Source organism: Mirounga leonina, unplaced genomic scaffold (assembly GCF_011800145.1).
Source record: "Mirounga leonina isolate KUSES-001 unplaced genomic scaffold, KU_Mleo_1.0 Mir_115, whole genome shotgun sequence".
NCBI lineage: Eukaryota > Metazoa > Chordata > Mammalia > Carnivora > Phocidae > Mirounga > Mirounga leonina.
In genome coordinates this window covers 99,117,744-99,137,971 of record NW_023270268.1, presented here as the reverse complement: position 1 = coordinate 99,137,971, position 20,228 = coordinate 99,117,744, and the positions used below count along the sequence as shown (strand labels likewise).

General features: G+C 33.4%; 1 protein-coding gene across 2 annotated transcripts in view; it reads left to right on the top strand.

Annotated features, from left to right (window-relative positions):
* The window catches only part of NECTIN3 (nectin cell adhesion molecule 3), a 135,271-nt gene that overhangs the window by 71,315 nt on the left and 43,728 nt on the right, over positions 1–20,228 (top strand). For both annotated transcript variants that reach the window (XM_035000208.1, XM_035000207.1), the window contains exons 6-7: positions 5,561–5,699; positions 7,911–7,992. In XM_035000208.1, the coding sequence (XP_034856099.1) occupies positions 5,561–5,699; positions 7,911–7,992 (221 nt within the window). The remainder of the gene's footprint in view (positions 1–5,560; positions 5,700–7,910; positions 7,993–20,228) is intronic.

The window sequence follows — 20,228 nt, the reverse complement described above, 5'->3', positions numbered from 1 at the left end:
TGGATTGTGCCAGTTGTACCTCTCTATTTTCTGTAAATTGTCAGGTCTAGAAACTTTATAAGGTTAAGGTTTAATTTGGGGTGGGGGCAGTTACTTAAGTGGTGGTATCTTCTGTCGGAGGGCACATCATACCTGCTTTTCTTTTGATATTAAGCAGTCATTAGATGCTCAAAGCCTAGATCTAAGCGGGAACCTACTTAATGTCTAGATTTATTAACTCTGTTTTTCTTACCATACCATGTGCTTTGATGTCTGAATAATTACGTCCATGCTGCTTTTACCTGAGCTTTCCTTTCCACCCTTTTCCATATTCAAGGTCCAGCTCAAACCATATGATTGTTCATTTGTTTTTGTTTTTTTTTTTATCTTGGCTTTAGACTTTTGATTCAGTGATTCAGGGATTTGATTCCATATTCAGTATATTTTGATATATGGTTTTTATTTTGATACTTAGTAGCTAAAATGCTACCTCTCAACAAGTAGATTTAAATGGAAGAAGTACACTGTTGGGGACCTTAACAGTTTTAATCCCAACTACTGTTTTTAGAGCTAGTCTCCTGTTTAAAATGTTTGGTTTTTCAATGTTTTGCTAATCAAATAACCTCATCCCTCGTATTACCTACTACTTTGAAAAATATGAATAAAGAATGAATGGAACCCGGTGAAATAAGTATGCAAGAAATTTCACAGTTTGGGTCTAGTGTGAGGTTTATCATTAATAAGAGTGAATGTAAACCTTTATCTTATTTTATTTGGTCTTCTAATGTGTTTCAGTTTTTTTGGTTGACCCATCACATCTGATTATATGGCTATGGTTTTACTTCATAATGTAACTGATCAAGTTTATGCATTAAGAGTTAGATATTTGCATTGCTGTTTTGGGGGTTTTGTCACTGTCTGCATCTTCATTATTGGTGTTCTCTTCATTCTGCCAGTTCCTTGCAGGAATGACATCTACTGGGAATAAATGTTTACTAATATATAACATGGATTAGCACCATACCCTCATTTGGTCTATGTGTCAGATGTACACCCATCACCCAGGGCACCCATGTCGTGCCTCCTTTACATTCTTGACCTCTCGTTAAATCGAGGGTGGTTACTAGTTCACTCATGAGCTCTCATATATCACAGTGGGTCACAGTATGCTGACTGTGCTGAGAGGGAACAACCACATGTCTATTGGATTTCGTTCTGGAACTATCCCACCCCACACTTCCCACAGGATTTTGTGGGTGCTTTGTGTAGCACGTGAACTCCTGACATTTGGACAAAGTGGGGCTACAAGTGCTAGTCCACATATTAATGTGCTAGTACACATGTATTTTGTAATTATCACTTATCCTAAAAAAAAGAAAAGGACAGGATAAATGATGATAATCCCTATGTTGGAAAATATATATGTATGGATTCTGTGACCCCACTTTGGGGATTTTGCTCTCTACGGTGAAGATAGGGACTATGTAAAATTCATCCTTGCCTTCTTGGCACTTAGCACGTGCCTGACACATATTAGGTTACTATTGAGAATTTGTTGAATGAGATGCTGACAACATTGTTCTGACCCAGAGAGAGGACTTTTATTAAAAAGTAGTGAGATAAATATTTGGATGGATATAAAGAACTAGATATATTGAAAAGGTAAGCATTAAAGAGGCTATTGAAAAATAAAAATAAGATATATTCATGGGGAAAATCTGTAATACAGTGATAGATATTATGGGAGCAAATAGAAGTTTGTAGATAATTCACATTAATGTGTGAATCATGTGATGACATCACTGAAGTTTTGGTGAAGGGAATGAAAAAATGAAACAATGTTTCAATTAATTGTTAGGACCTAGTGTTTGAATATAAGTGTGAAAAGTGCCTGTAGATTTCTATACCCACCCATTTTAAGTGGTTTTAGCAAATAGCTCTATTTTACTGTATAGAGTAGAATTTTTTTTTCAAATCTTGTGAGATGTGAATTAGGTGAACACATGTTCGAAAGCTTTCACATATTTTTTATTCATATGTATCAGTAATAAAGACAAACTTAAATTCAGTTTAGTAGTTATATGTATATTTTTTCAAAAAGTAATGAAATTTCTTCTATCTATATTGTTTCTTTTGGTATGATGTGTTAACAGATTTTTGAACGTTTTTGCCTTGAGGCATAGGCATGATACTTCTGGTTATGGGCTGTAAGTTTTTTGTTGTATTGGGGAGTGCTATTTCTTTTGTTTTTGTGGATGAGTTTCCAATATATGTGGGTTGATATGGATGCCATGATAATAGGAAGCTATTCTTTTGAGATACACATACACCAATCCTTTAATGTCAAATATTTTAACGCTTTTGTCTTATTTTCTACTGATTGTAAGCCTATCGTTAAGATTTAGTAGGCCATTTCCTTGGGTGATAGTAATGTTGCTTCATGTCAGTCACTCAGTAAATTAGCTGAATGTTTGAGAATGCCAAATTTTTATACATTTGCTTTTTTTCTATTTTGTTACAGAGTCTATGTAGATTATGTGGGCAGATGTGGAGGAGACAGTGTTAGAACTAAATTCTCAATTTTCATTAAAATTCTTTTTGAATGCAAGAAATTTCAGCCCTTCCTTTGCATTTCATACTAGTGTTCATCACCTGTTAATACCCTTAAATATATTCTTTAGTTTTTTTGTCAATTAGTAGAAAAATCAGAAAGGGAAATATGAAATATATCCCATATATGTATTTAACATAGTCAGTTTACCTATATAGAATATCCAATTGGTAAATGGATTCATACCCAGCTTTTCTTTCAATTGCTCTTTTCAGCACTTGCTAGACTGTTCTGATACTAAGAAGAGGTATACAAAAAAGAAAAATATGAATAAAGAATGAATGGAACCCGGTGAAATAAGTATGCCCAATTGAGATCGAAGTAAGAGTTATGGTCAACATGCAGTCAACTCTGTTACAGAGTCCTAGAGCTAGGAATTATAAGGCTAATGGGACAGAAGTAGATAAGTAGACCGTAACTTAAATGTTTAAAAATAGTGCCTATTTGGACTTGAGAATTACTTAAGAATATGAAAAATAGTGTATAGAGTTGGGAATTACTTTAGGGTATGAAAAGTATGTGATTATGTTTTATTACAAGCACTATCAAATTTAATATCTTTGTTAAGATTAACTGAAAGGTTTTCTTGGAGGTGTGCAGTTTGATGAAGAATGTATAATGACCTGTACATTGAAAATCTTACATTCAAAGAGTAACCTGAGTTTTTCAAAAATAATTTTGGAAGTATTACTATACATATGGTATTAACTTTGTCCTTACCATCAAGATAACCCTCAAATTTGAATTCAGTACTCTTGGGCAAAAATGATAGGGCTGCTTTTTATCCTTTAGCAAAATCAAGATTTCCTTTAAAGGAAAACCTTTAGAATAATTAGTGTGGCATAAGTAGCACATTTGACATGTTGGGATTTTTTATTTGTGCCACTGACAATATATATGGCCTTCGTCACGTAACCTCAGGCACGTAACCTTAATAGGTTTCAAATGACCTATTGTTAAAGACTGAATACAAAGCTATAATTTATACAGTGGGAAAAGTGATAGTGTAGAGTAGAAATTATTCCTAGGTCATTCCAAATCTTTAAACATTTACAAGAGCAGAATAATATTTGACTGGCTTGGATTTCAGAGCTTTCCTCGTATAGCACATATTCAAATGGAGATAGTGGGGATTAGAGAAATGAGCAGTAATAGGAAGATAAACTAGGCATGTATTAGCAAATAAGGGTAAGATCCCGAATGAGTAAGCTGGTTATATTGCTTAAAATAATTGTATTATCTAAGGACATCCGGGTGGCTCAGTCGGTTAAGTGTCCTACTCTGATCTCAACTCAGGTTTTGGTCTCAGGGTCATGAGTTCAAGCCCCGCATTGGGCTCCACTCTATGGAGCCTATTTAAAAAAAAAAAAAAAAAAATGTGTATCTTACTATTTTTAGATTCTAACCAGTGTTTGAAAGGTTACTGAAATGGGTTACTTATACTGGCGTAAGGTTCTTAGTGTAGAATGAGACTAATAAAATGACTCATTAATAAACAGGATTGATAGTTTGCTAAGGAAATTTTTATAATTGAGAAAAAAGTAAAACATTTTTTAAGCAATCTAAAACACCATGCAGCTCACATTTTAATAGAAACAGAGTTGGAAAATACTTCTAAATATATATTTATATAGAAATACGATGGTAAGTTGGTGAAACATATTTCAAAACTGATAGTGCTTTAATTTCCTTTAAATTTGCCATGTCTGGTTCCAGCGGTCATTGCAGTTATTTAGAAGTTTATGTGAATGTCCATTTAAGTGAAAGCTAAGAGTTCTTCGTTTCCAAGTGGGGGCCCAAAAGGAGAGTCTACATTAGGTATTGCAAAAACCATTTTCTCCCAACAAGGGCATAATGGTGAGGGCTTCTAGCCTACCCCAGCTAGCTTTCTTTTACTCTTTGTTCTGTACTAGTTGTTGATTGAATGAGCTTTGGCAGAATATTTAACTTTAGAACTGCAGTATTTTCATTTTTACAATATTATCTTAAACATCTTATTGGTTAGAAAATAAAACAAAATTGTGTATATTGATGGTACTTGGTTGTTACTCAAAAAGTTTAATGTTGCTGAAATTATCAAAATACTTACACATAAGGATTGATTGTACTGTCATATCCAAATATTTATACTTGAAAATACATAGATACAATAGTTTTAGGTAAATTCCCTTATTTGAATGTTCATAAAGTAGAGTGACTTAATTTTTCAGGATCGTATGAAGTGATAATTGCTAAATATGTTTTTAAAATCCTTAACAAAATTTATGGTGCAGGCTGGGAAAGAGAAATTGGTATTAAGAAATTATGTAGTGTGTTTACAGCCAAGGGATAGGGATGATTTTCCATTTAATTTTGTAGTAAAGACACTATCTTCAGTGTACTTTGTATTAAATGTTCATGAATTAAGGGAAATTATCTGCAACAAGTGCTGTTTTTATAATACCTCTATTTAAAAACATATACAGTGTCATTTTCGACTGTATTTATTAGATCTGGGGTATTTTTTATGTCTTTGGTTTGCCCCTTCTTGAAACCCTTTGGTTTCCTTAATAGAATTTCTTTTATATCTTACTAGTATAAAAATGGTAAATGTATTTATTGTTGGTTAACTCAAAGAATAATGAAAAAATTGTCTTATCTTTTAGAGTAAGAATTTAAAATAGTTTTCATCCTTTTCTCCTCCAGACATTCTTTGCCCATAGAAAATAGATTCACTTGTTGCTATCTGACTGGGAATATTATTTCCATAACTTGAAAAAAAGCAAAGCTGAAGTGCTAAGGTGACATCTTGGCAAGGAAGAAGGGTCTTAGCATAATCCTACAAAAAGTAATGAATCCAATTAGGGGTTCTCTAAGCTTGCTGTTGGGTAACATGCTTCAATCAGTCTTTGAACATTTTAGAAATTAGGATATGCAAATTTAAGAACTTTTTAAAATTGTTTGAAAGGCCTAATTTTTGTTGCTTTACAGATGTCCCATTTAAGCAGACCTCTTCCGTAGCCGTAGCTGGAGCTGTAATCGGAGCTGTTCTTGCTCTCTTCATCATTGCTGTCTTTGTGATTGTCCTGCTGACTCCTCGAAAAAAGAGACCATCCTATCTTGACAAAGTGTAAGTAACTTTTTTGCTCATGTTCAACATTCAGTATGAGTCAGTCTTTATCTTTACAGCTACTTGTGTAAAATGTCTGAGGGATGGGAGTAAAGACACAGATCTTTGTGAGATGACCATGGTTGCATCAGAATGTACTGTTTTGGTAAATAGTGTCAAGGAGCCGTTGGAGACAAATAAATTAGACACCTTTTTCACCTACAAATACACTGGACATCTTTCCAGATGATAACGTAATGACACTGTATTTTGTCCTGCCTTGTGAATAAAAATGCAGGCCTTTGACGGAGTGTGGTTCAGAGATTCAAAATAGCTTAGAAGTTTAATTGCTTCTCCAGATTGTATATGCCAGTCTTATGTCTAGATAGATCTTATTAATGTTCAACTGCCAAGAATTATCAAATAGAGTTTTAAAGCTTTTTTCCTTAAACAATTTTGGTTTTGGTGAGTTACAAAATGTGCAACTTTTTTATTTAAAGAGAAAGCAGTATTTTGGGCCTAGTCATTGAGCCAGAATGTTAAAGTATAAATTGCATTTCGCTGTAGAATCAAAAGACCAATGTCCCAATTCACTGAATTCCATCAACAGCTTTGTTGCTTCATCTGTGAAATGTGAATAATATTTTTCCTATTTACCTTCCATGGTTGTGATGAGTAGAATAAGATGTTGCTTATGAACTGTGGCGTTTTATACAAATGGCATTATTTCTTATGTAGTTACTAATATTTTTATATTAGGACATGAGGCTGTCTCTCAAAGAATGTATTTCTTCTGTCTTCATAAATGCCTTGTATATGTCTCTGCCTCTCTAATCTGGCACAGGTATAGCATAGATCTTCTTAGATTAAAGACAACTGAGTGTTAGTCTCAGCTCTATCATGATCAAAGTAGTGGTGTGATCCTGAACAAGTCACATCACCTCCATGGGCCTCACTTTTCTCACCCAAATGACTGATGGCACCTTGGAGCTATAAATTTGCTGTGATTTTCATTAGATGAAAGGAAATAATTACCTTTAAATAAGAACTGCAAAGTACCTTTTCAATGCAACACCTGGAACACTGATTCTTTAATATTTATAGTTAAAATATTTATATGTAGCAATAATCTGTATAGTTCTTTACTATTTCAGGAGTAGCATGCGGTTAACTTCATTTTAGTTTCCAAGTTATCTCAGGCTTTTCTATAATTTCAAAAACATAATTTACTAGTAGGCTAAATAATTACATCCATGTAACCATTTTATTTGTTATTTGAATTCTATTCATTTAAAATTATTATTTCATGCCCACATTGAAAAGTTATTAGGCCACAGAGAATTTGTAATTACTTTGGCCTTTATAGATTTCATTCTTTTTATTTTTTAATATAGGTAACATTTTTGTTTGATTTAGTCATCACATGTATTGAAAATTAGTTATCTTTGAACTTCAAAAGTATGAGAATATATAAAAAAAATTGTTCTCTAAAATTCAGAGCCACCAGATATACTTAATTTTATTTTTATTATAACAACAATACTTAAATACATGAAAATATAAGTTTTTTTAAAAGTTTATTTGGTTATTTTGGCAAAAATAAATGTATTCCCTGAGGATGTAATGGCCTCTTTATTTCATGTGACAAGGATTTATAATGGTCTTTAGATTGAAAAATCTTAATTTGCATGATGGATATTCTAAGAGTAACCATGGGTTTTGAAAATTAGTTTGGAAGTATTTCCAAAAAGCAGTATAATTTTTTTTCATTATCATTTTAAGATACAGTTTTTTAAATTACTTTTATGACATGTTGCCTTCCATTGCACACGTTTGACTATCTTTAAAATGATGGTAGGCATAGTCAGATGGAAAAATGTGCAATACTGAAGTAAATTGGTTATGTACTAGGTTACTTAATAATTTTCAGAAAAATGCTTCCATTTGAGTTACTTCTTTAAATGAATCAATTAGATTGGTTTTAAACATTGGAAGTTTAAAACCAGGGTTTTTAACATTGGAAGTTTAAAACCAGGGTTTTTTTTTTTTCCCCATCTGTGATAGGTTAATGGAAATATAAGAACTGAATTAAGTGTGTACACTAATATAAATATTAGTGTGAGGTTCTCAAAACTTAAGGGAACCTTGTTTTCCCCCTTTTTCTTTCTTTTCTTTCTTTCTTTTTTTTCTTGCTAAATGTTGCAATCACATTTATTAACATTTTTAATGCAGGATCGACCTTCCACCCACACATAAACCACCTCCCATGTATGAAGAACGATCCCCACCCTTGCCTCAAAAAGATCTATATCAGGTATGTGTTCATGGTTATACTTAAAATAAAATGAAATAAAAAATAGTAAGCAGTGTATTTTATTTGAGTATTATCTAGTCATTATACATTAAATGTTGCATAATAACACATAATCATTTCTCTGAAACACTTAAAGGATCAAACTTTGTCGACAAATTGGTAAGAAAAGATGTGATAGCCAGTGTGGATGGAACAAAGTAACACTGTATTAAGAGTAGAGATTTTTACTAAAAGTTTATGGCCAAAGACTTACTGTTAATATAGTTTTATTGACATATAGACTCATTGTAAAATATGCATTTTTATATAAAATAAAAGAAAAATTGAATGCCTTTGGTAGGGTGTGTTTCTTTTCAGTATACTCAAGGTCTAAATTTTAGCATTCTTTATTTAGCAGCAAAAGGTTTATATTCCAGTTTAAAATTCTGGGTACGAATATTGGTCCTCATATTACATTTATGATAACTTTTAAATTTTCTTTTGGAATTAGTTTGTAATAATTCATGTGAAGGTATCGATTAAATGCTTCTATCTCATGTTCTGTACCTAGATTAATATGCTCTCTAGAGGAAAGTTGAAACCATCAGAATATTTGAATACTTTTACTCTTAGCATTAGTAGTTTCGTTTTTTTTCCCTCTCATATCCATGTAACCTTTTGGGGCTCTGACCCTATATTGGGTTTTTTTGTTTGTTTGTTTTTACCTGTGGGAATATTCTATAGTATTTTCCTCCAAAGATATGTTTCGTATCTTCAGCTCAAATAAGGCAAATTATTTGCCCACCAATTAATTTAATTTGGTGGGAAAACTCCAAGGGAATATATGTGTTAAGATGTTGTTAGCTTCTGTATCTTAGTTGACCAGATAGTCTCCTGCCTGAGAATGGGGCGGGGAGGAACATTCGTTCCCTGGCTTTCGCAGTCATTGCCAGGGGTCACCTGCTCTGTTGTCTTAACCAAAGCTGGTGTCTGAGGGGTGAGACATGCCATCTTTTCAGACCCCTTGTTTTCACAGAAAGAGTGTAGCCTCACATCTCTCTTGGCAAATAAATGAACTTGACAAGTAGTGTGGAATGTCAACAAAATATTTAGCTAGAGCTGTTGTTAACTGCTGCAGAAAGAAAGCTGTCTTCCTCCCTCCACAAAGCTAGTAATTAATCAGAGGATTTCTAGGTTTAGTTTTGGGCATTCTCTTAGAATGTTGTTGGTAATTTTCTAGGACAACCCTAACTGTGTGTAATTTCATTCCTGTCTGTAAAACCAACTGACTATATAACTTACTATTTAATATCTTCAAATTAAATATTTATAAAAGCTTATGAATCAGGGGAAAATTATTTGGTTTTGATCATCATCTGTCCTTGGTTTTAGTTTAAAAAATATGATTGCTATATATGTATTTAGCTACCAAATAAACACAAAAGGAAGATTTTTCTTGGATGATTTGAGTTGACAGTGTTAGAAACTACAATTTTTAGAATCCTTAGAGTTAGGGAAGGCTTCCTGGCTTTTGGAGGTAGGAGTTATGACGCATGTGATGCAATTACTCAGTTGTTGATTAGAGTAATTTGATTTATAGTCAATTGCATACTCAAAAGCATAAACCTGGGTAGAAATAAGAGCCATATGGAAAAGTAATGAAAAGTTTAGAAAGAAAATTGGTGGGAGAGCACCTGCAATGAGTAACAAACATTAGACTTGGAAATCAGAGACCATTTAGTAACATTGTGACTTTTTCCTCATCTTGAAATTAGGCAGGTGAAAAATGTGATTGTTTTTCTCTTCTAGCTATAAAACTGGTTTTATAAAATATTGCTGAGGGTTAGCTATTTGCTGTCATTTTGCTTAAGAGAGTCAGAACTTGAGTTGGAGATGAAATAATTCCTAATTTTATAAAGCTTTTAAGAATAAGTTAGGCTAGGGGTGCCTAGGTGGCTCAGTCATTTAAGTGCCTGACTCTTGATTTAGGCTCAGGTTATGATCTTAGGGTCATGATCTCAGGATCGTGAGATCAAACCCTGCTTCAGGCTCTGCCCTGGGCTTGGAGCCTGCTTAAAAATCTCTCTCTCCCTCCCCTGCGCCCCCAACGGCTCACATGGGCGCACTTGCGCATGAGCGCACTTGCGCACGCAATCTCCCTCAAAAAAAAAAAAAAAAAGAATAGGCTAAAATCATTATCCATCAGTGAGATAATTTGTTATGATTCATGCATTATAAGGTCATGTGTTAATTATGTGGCTGTTTGTGTTTTAATTAATGTTGTGATCTCAAAATGTAAAATACACAGAACTGTGTCTCGGTAACCAAGAAATATGTAAGTGTGTCATTACTATCTGATTAGGTTTGTGCAGTGATAGCATGTTGTAATACTAAATGCCTTTGTAATGTTCCACTTCACTAGGTAACTTGTCACCTTTAAAGTGATGTGTTAATTCCTGCTTGAAGTCATTAGCCCTCAGCCTTCCTAGATAACTAGGTCACAAGGCCATGCTCCCAAATGCCTACATGGCTTTAAGGAACAGAGTCCCACTTGTTCTACCCATCAGTGTTCTACCCTTGGGAAGCCACAGAAGGAAGCACTTCCTCACTACCCACATTTGTCCACCTTGTATGATTATTGCTTTTTGTGGTAATGGTGCCAACACTCATCCCTGAGAAGTTTTCTTCTCAGTGTAAATTAGGAGAATGAGGCCTGGCACTGTGAGGAGGCAGTTTGCTTGAATGGGAGCTATTACCATACTGCAGAGAAGATGCATGGAGGCATGCATGTAAGTGTGAGGGAAATAAAAAGAAATGTCTTGCCTGAAGGCAAAGGTTAATTAAGAAATACCACCAGCTTGTCATGTATTAGGTAATCTATGAAAGTTGAGTCTTCATTTAGGAAACAAATATTAACTTAATGACATTAAAGTATATTTTACCTTTTTGTTACGTTGATTAACATTATATAGGTAATCCGTAAGTATATTTTTGGAACAACAAAAAAAAATCAGAAACTACAGAAATTTATAGTCAACTGTGAAAGCCCTTTTTCATTGCTCCATCACCAAATACATAATTTCCTTCTCCAGCAATCACCACTGTTATGAATTTAAATATTCTCCCACACTTTTTTCCATGAATTTATGTTCATGTGTATATCATCCATATTTACATCTGCAAATATTTTTTTAACGCAAATGTAATCATAGAATACATATTGTTCTAGAAATTGCTTTCCCGCTCTTATAGACCAGTATTTTTCAGACTGGCCAATGTTGCTTACAGTTTAGTGGGTTTCTTTATCTCATTCAGCTTCAAATCCAGTACAAAATACTGAACACTGATATAAAATTTCTTTGTATTACAATTTTGGGCAACAATTTCCATTTTATGAATAATGCTGTATTTTAGCCTTGTATTGGGAGAGTTGTATACTCTGATGTGAAAAAAATATTTCCCAAATCAACAATCATTTTCAGGAAAAATATACATAACAAATAGAGTTTGATGTCTGATATGGAAAAAATCTGGATGTAAATGTAGATCTTTTAGAATACTCTGGTTCAGTCTAAAATAGCATTTATTTAACTTGGAAAGTCAGGGCTAGTAGATTCCATGAAGTAGATACCGTTACTTGACTTTACTGAGGATCATAGCAGGAATTTCAGTCAAGCAGTAATACTGTAGGGAGTGTGGCTCTTGAAGTTATTTGCACAATGCTGACATATTATTAAAAGCTTTCTAATCTCTTGAAATATCATGAGATTTTTTTCCTCTTTGGTAATCACATATGCAGAAGTAACCATATGTCAGTGGATTTTTGGTAACTTAAAAAGTTTTTAGCAACCTGGAAAATGTTTTATGAACAGTATTTCAGGTGTTGGAATACACAGATCAGTTTTCAAGATTTCAAACACTTGGTTTGTATTTGTAAATATATGTGTGTGTATTAATATTCTGTGTGATTAGATGGGATATATGCATAAAGTGCTTGTGTGCTTGAATTCCAAGCTGAAATTAGGTGCCTTTTTGTGGAACACCATTTTTACTTAAAAGAATGACTAACAAACTGTGCCATTCAGGCTTGAATAATTTGCAGACATTTTCTCACAGATCAATGAACTGAACCTGTCACTCAAGGCAAATAACTGACAGTGTTTGTTGCCAATGAAAAAAACTTGAGGTTCCACGTAAAAATTATAATTTCTATAAAACCTGTATCTACAATCATGGGATTGACATTGGTGGGGAAATTAGTAAATATTTTTTTTATATTGAATAACGAAAAGTACCAGTGTTTGGAATAATCAAGCTTGCTTCTTTTGACTTGGATATTAAAAGGATTTGCAGGGCGCCTGGGTGGCTCAGTCGTTAAGCGTCTGCCTTCGGCTCCAGTCATGATCCCAGGGTCCTGGGATCGAGTCCCACATCGGGCTCCCTGCTCGGCAGGAAGCCTGCTTCTCCCTCTCCCACTCCCACTCCCCCTGCTTGTGTTCCTGCTCTCGCTGTCTCTCTCTCTCTGTCAAATAAATAAATAAAATCTTTAAAAAATAAATAAATAAAAGGATTTGCAAAAATGTAAAAAAATAATAAAATGCCACTCTTCTCGCTAATCCTTATTTTGAAAAACATGGTTATTTTTTCATGTAAAAGATGATTTTTGTATCATATTATCCTGTTTATATGAATTAAATATTTTAAAAGTCTCTTAGTTTTAATGTTTAATATGATAAATATAGATAGCTAAGGTAGCTACTACCCATGTAAATGAAAGTACTTTGGGTTCTCAAAATTTTAAAGTATAAAGGGATCCTGATACCCCATTTCTGAGAACCTCTGCTGTAGACCTTAAATGCTATGAAGGCAAGGATCATGTCTCCCTTGCTTAGTACTGTAGTCTCAGTGCACAACACTTTGCTTGGCACATTGTAGTTACCTTACAAAAAATTTTTGAATGCAAAAGTGAAAAAAAGAGTCAAACCCCTCTTTTTATTCTTTTCAGTATGTGATCATGTTTACATTGTGTATTCTAGAATATCCCTGTCCCAGATACACAACTATGCGTCAGTATATTTAATGTCCCTATATCTAATATCAATGTCAGGTATCAAGAATGAAAAAAAAAAAAACAAAGGGAACCAAGAGACTATAGCAATATTCTAAAAGATTAACAATGATTATATATTAGACTTCTCTGTGAATATTGTTTTATTTTATATTTTTCTGTAGTTTCTAATTTCTCTACAGTGCTTTTACTCCCCTCTGTCAGTGACTTTTTTTAAATTTTATTTTATTATGTTAATCACCATACATTACATCATTAGTTTTTGATGTAGTGTTCCATGACCTTTTAGCATAAGAAAATAGAGAGCAGTTGAAAACCTGAATTACTGGACTGGAATATTGTTATCAGTCATATTGATTATGGCAATACTTCAGCAGAATTTACTATCTGGGAAAATTAAGATTTTCCCCCAAATAATTCATTGTGGTTTATCACATTCTTTAGTAAATTTTTGTAAATGCTAATGGCAGAGTGTTGTAAAGGAAGAGTGTTTCTACATACTTTTTTGAGTAGATAATACATACAAAACAATATAAAAAATGGGTATTTTCTAAAGTCTCCTTCCATTTCCATTCCTCTTTACCCTATGCCCAGCACCTCCTACAGAAAATCACTTTAATAAATTTCTTGTTTGTCTTAATATGGTTTATTTAAGCATAGGAAGGAAACATTATACACCCATTTTATTTTTTCTCGTATAAAATGTAACTGTATGTACTGTTAAATATTTTTTTGCTGTTCCTCCTAAGATATACTGGAGATCTTTTTTTATTGCAGAGCATTCTCATTCATATGTCTACAGAAAATTCTAATGTGCATATATTACATAGTTTATAATGTCAAAATATTTTAATAAACCAATAATGCTGCAGTGAATAATTTTATATATATATATTGCTTCTATGCAAGTATAATCTTCAGTATAAATTTTTAGATTTGCTCTTGCTATATCAAATAGTAAATGTGTTTATACTTTTGATAGGTCCTGTCAAATTGTCCTCTATGAATATTGTACTATTTTGCACTCCTATGAGTCACGCTTAAAAGTGCCTATTTCTCCACATCCTTACTAACAGTATATGTATTCCACTTGATTATTGGTAATCTGATAGGTAAAAAATTATGTGTGTGTGTATAAAATTATAATTTTGCAATCTAATAGGCCATTTTTTCTTGCAAGCTCTCATTCTTGTCTGTGCTTATTTATTGGACAAAATTATGACCATTTAAACACTTATTGAGTAGATAATGAAACTTTTTTCTTTTAATTCCAGTGTGAGTAGTATATACATTGCTTCTTGATATCCAAATTTGTGGTACAGAATGTTTAGTAAGATGAATTTTATATTTCCATTGACATATTATAAAATAAGATAAAAAATGAAGTGCTGTTTTGATTGGGCTCAAATCTTATCGAATTATGTGGCTTTAGAAACATGAGGGTCCTACTCATTAGCAAGTTCTAGAGTTGGAGATATGTCCTCCAGGTATCTTAATTGTTACCAATCATGCCATATTTCATTCTTGAACCTGTCCACCGACTACTGTATAGTTTTGTACATTTGCATTATTTCCTTTCAAAATTCATCTTTCGGACACATCACTGCCATTTTCCAATAACATTTTTTTTAGATAAGCTGCTTTTGTTAATTATCATCAGTGGTCTGGTTTTCTCCCGGATCTGAATATTTTAACATCTATCCAGATACTACCAGTAGTTATAGGCTTTGGGGTCAGGGAGAAGGGAGGGAGAAAGATGACAGAAGAATTAATATTTTTCATCCAAATTAGAGAAAACTATGCGACTGAGTGGATTATTTTCAAGTAAATGAATACTGAGTATTTCTAGCATCGTTTTGCCCTCGAGTGGCAAAAAAAGTTTACATCTTGCATATTGCCTCCAATTAATAGGTAGTGGCAGTTATTGAGACAGGATGTTAAAGACTTATTAGGGCCTTGTTCTGGTCTGTGGGGGGTGGGGGAAGTTTTGTGATCAATAAAGCTTGGATGAAATGATGATTTAGAAACAATATTGAAATAATATATTCAAAGGAAATATAGATGCAACATTTGAAGTATAAAGGATCGATATCTTTACTAAAAATTGGTATACAACAGATGGCATATATTTAAAGTGTGAGTTTGATACATTTTACATATAATACACAAACACAATACACAGATATATACATGAACATATATACACACTGGGAAACCATCGCCACAATCAAGAAAATGCATATATCCATCATCTTCCAAAAGTTTCTTGATGCCCCTTTGTAATCTTCCCCTCTCCTCATTTCCCTGCTCCCTTTCCACATCCCCAGGGACCCAACCACTGGATTTACTTTCAGTCTCTATATTAACTTACATGTTCTTGAATTTTATATAATAGAATCATATAATATGTTCTTTTTTTTTTTTTTTGGTGTCACTTCTTTCAGTCCATATAATTGTTTTGATTTTTGATTCCTTCATGTGGGTTGGTCAGTGGTTTATTCCTTTTAGATAGGTATACCATGTAGATATACTACATTTTATTTACATTTACCTATTGATGGACATTTGCACTGTTTCCATTTTTCGACTATTTTAAGCAATGCTGCTGTGAACATTTGTGTATAAGTTTTTGTGTAAATATATGTTTTCATTTCTCGGGTAAACATCTAGGTTTGGATAGATGGATCATATGATAAATGCAACTTAAAAGGTGTAACTTTTTAAGAAAATGCCAAATTGTCATCCTAAGCAGTTTTACCATGTATGTTCCCACCAGCAATGTACACGTTGCTCTGTACCCTTACCACCATTTGTTACGATCAGACTTTTAAAATTTCAGATGTTCTAATAGGTGTGTGGTTGGTACTTCATTGTGATTTTAATTTGTATTTTTTCCCTAGTTACTCATGTGGAACATTTTTTTTACTTGCTGATCTGTCATCCATTTAACTTCTTTGGTGAAGTGTCTATTCAAATATTTGCTCATTTTTTATTGGATTGTTTTCTTATTGGTGAATATTGAAAGTTCTTTGTTATGGATTGCATATTTGTGTCCCCCCAAAATTCATATGTTGAAATCACACTTAACCCCCAGTGTGATGATATTTGGAGGTGGGGCCTTTGGGAGGGTTTAGGTAATGAGGGTGGAGCCCTCAGGATAGGATTAGTGCCCTCATAAGAAGAAACAGGGGAGAACTTATTTCTTTCTCTGCTTTTTGCTATGTGAGGATCAAAGAAAGTAGCCATCCGCAAACCAGGAAGAGGGCCTCCACCAAGAACCAAAATCTTAGACAGCCTCTGGCACTGTGTGAAACAAATCTTCTTTAAACCACTTAGTACATGGTAATTTGTTATAGCAGCCCAAGTGGAAGAAGACATTTTGGATACCAGTCTTTTGTCAGATAGGTGATTTGAAAATATTTTCTACCATTCTCTGGCTTGTCACTCTCTTAACTGATTTTTGAAGAGCAGAAGTTCTTAATTTTGATGCGTCAGTATAAAATGACAGTGTGATACCATGCTTTCTCTCTGCTGTGGGTTAGGGAGGTAATACCTATTTTTGCTAATTGCTATTAAGACAGTTAAAACATTTTTATGATACATTATTTTCTTTATTTTTCCTGTATAAACTTCATTATCAGCTAGGAAATTTATTTAATTTAAAGGCAATAGTTTTCCTTGGTCACTAGTGTTCCTTCAGCATTTAGTATCTTCAGGATCCATACATAGTATGAGTAATTCTCGCCTCATCTGAGAAAATGGAAATTAGGAAAACTTGGCTCCTCTAATAGTGTTTCATGGCCCGTAGCACCTAAGTGGCCACTATCTTTATACGTGTTCTGTTCATCTCTGTATTAAACAGTAATGATCACAGAGGAGATGTTTGATAAAAATTTTAAAATAGGACATAAGTAAGTGGTCCATGAAGGAAATATGTTTTAGAGTCATGTTGTTAACTTATTTTTAGTAGAATCAAATGGAATCTAACAATATTATTATAATTAAGAAGGTTGAAGTTGAGTAATTTTGACTTGCTGTAAATTGTAAAAATACTCTAAGAAAATTTATTTTAGAGTTACTGTATACATATAAACCATCACTGATCTGGGAAACCTGGAGTGATGATTTCTAAGTGATAAAGATTGAGTTTAATTGCATTTCAGTATTTTTAATGGTATTACCAGCATCAGCGCATTGATTACGTGATTTTTTTCAAAGAAGTTGAAAACTTCTGACCTCCATTCCCATTGCAGTCTGTTTCTGATTTGTAGCCGAACTGCCTTGAGTGAGTTAGGACTGTATTAAAAAAAGGAAAAACAAAAACAAAACCCCAAAAACTGAAGTATGCAGTAGTACCCTTAGAACTATTTCTCCTACTGATTGAATTATTTAATGCAGTTTAAATGACCAAAAAGAATTGGCTTCCTTCTAGTCACCAATACTGAATACCAAAAAAATAAATAAATAAAAAGATGATTTAAATAAAAGAATTAAAATGTTGGCCTTTTAAGATATTCTGAGCAATCCAGAGAGGAGAACGTCTAATTCACACCCTTTCATAAAACTTTATAGTATAATTCCACTTAGCTCTTTGTTATAAACATATCTTCTTTCTTTCAAATCCTTAGCACTGAGTTTTAAGAACGAATTCATTATAAAATTGCATACTCACTATTCTTAAATATGTATATTTTGTGGTTCTCCCATTTTTCTACTTTCTGCTCTTTGGAATCTAAAACCATGACTACTTGCCTTTGTAACCTTTCTTGAGATTAATAAACTGCTCTGTACAGAGGCTACTCAATAATTGTTGAGTTGCAGTGATAATAAAATTATTTATGGGGCGCCTGGGTGGCTCAGTCGTTAAGCGTCTGCCTTCGGCTCAGGTCATGATCCCAGGGTCCTGGGATCGAGTCCCACATCGGGCTCCCTGCTCGGCGGGAAGCCTGCTTCTCCCTCTCCCACTCCCCCTGCTTGTGTTCCTGCTCTCGCTATCTCTCTGTCAAATAAATAAATACAAAATCTTTAAAAAAAAAAATTGTTTATGAAATCAGAATTTCCCAAGCTAGCTGAGGATAGTTCCAGGAATTTGAGGGAACAGGGAAGATATCAGAATTTATATACAGTGTTATACCTCATCCTTCTGCCTGTGTAATACCTAGAAAATTTATTTTAAACAGTTAGGAATTTTATAGTCAGTCTATCATTGTTTTTGAGCAAGATATGTAACAAGATCTCAGTCTGTAATATCATTTCCAAAGAATTATCACTATTAATTCATAATAACTGGAAATGAATCTCGACTTTTTAATGTTATCACCAAAATATTTTTAAAGTACCTCATAAACCATGTTAAAGTCTGAAGCATTAACTCAGATGTAATGCTAAACTTTGGGGAAACAAACTTTTAATGGCTCAATGCTACTTGCAACCCAGGTAGAAAGGTATTATCCTAACCATTAATTTACTTAAATTGTGTTTTTTTCCTTGGTTTATGAAGAATTAAATTTAGACTATTCATACTTGAGATACAATCAGAACATGAAATCTTGAGTGGTTTATTTGAGACCTGTGTTAAATTCATACTGCCATCAGGGAACTATAAGTCTTAATTAGGGGTGACTCTTGATTGACTCATGGGTAAGTAAAAGTAAAAGAACTATTGAAATTAAATGCATTAAGCTGAGTACAGTGAAATTTCCTCCCAAATTTTAGAGGACCTAATAGTTGTCTTTATATAAAAGGTCATGATTTCCTTTATTGGAAGTGATTCCTTTTTTTTTTTTTTAAGATTTTATTTATTTATGAGAGAGCGAGCACACGAGTCGGGGGAGAGGGGCAGAGGGAGAGGGAAACAGACTCCCCACTGAGCAGGGAGCTCCAGGTGGGACTCGATCCCAAGACCCTGGGATCATGACCTGAGCCAAAGGCAGATGCTTGACCAACTGAGCCACCCAGGCACCCTGGAAGTGATTCCTCTTTAGGTAGAGAAGTTTGGACAGAGAACTGAATTATTTTAAATGTTCAGAACAAAGCAACTAAATTGTTTTCAGAGAATAGACTTTTTCATTATTTGTGAATTAAATTTTACATGGACATTATCAATCTAATTTTACTTTGAATTTGGCTACTTAGTTTTGATTTTAGTCCTGGCCAATTGTTGTTTGTTTGGTTTTGGTTTTTTTGTTTGTTTGTTTTTTTCCTTGAAGTTTTATTGACAAGTTACAAGAAATGGGTAAAGGCTCCGTATGGACTTTTGAGAGAATAATGTAAATAATATATTACCTAAGTTAAATGTTATCCCTATGTCTGAACTTACAGTGTTCATTCATTCATTCAGTGAATTATAGTAAGCATTGCTGAGTGACTTTTTCCCCCTTTTTTTTAAGACTCTTCCTTTAGAGTAGATTCAATTACGGAGTCCATGGTTAAATCAAGCTGACTTAAATGGAGAGTCGTTTTAGGCAGCTACCTTCATATTGTGAAGTGTGCAATGCCAGTGGGGTCTTGATGCCCACCCCAGTGCTTGATTTCCCAGCAGAGAATAGTAATAGAGATTAATAATAGAAAATAGATTAATAATAGAAAATTAATAGTAATAATAGAAAATTGACATGAAAATACTATGAGGAGACTCTCTCAGGCTATTGATTATTATCAGAACTCTCCTAGGCATAGCAATCTTTTATCCCAGCATTTCCAGGAAGGTCTTTATTTCACATATTTGTGCCCTAATGTTAGTTATATATATAAGTGCACCTACCCCAATTTTGAGACTTCTGTTTGAGAGATCTCCCTAGTACATCTGACTTCTGTTATTCCCATGCCTTTACCCCCCAGTTCTTTAATAGCCTCCTTCTCCATTTTTGATTGTTAAACTTCAAAGTGCTTTCTTCCCATAGTCAAAATGGCTCTTACATCTCAGCCTCCTCTAAAAAATCTTCCTAAGCTGATAAGAAGATTTAATTTAGAATAAAATGTACCAGTGTGAACTATGGTAAAAGTACTTGTATTGTGATAGTCACTTTCCAAAGTGTAATTGGAGACAGTAATCTTATTTGGAGAACTCTAAGAAATGGAGTGTAACCTAGGGTTCTAATTTTGTGATTTGCTATAAATTATATCATTTATTTAATATTTTTATTGTTTCATAAAATGATGGAGTAACTACGGAGCAAGAATTCCTGTC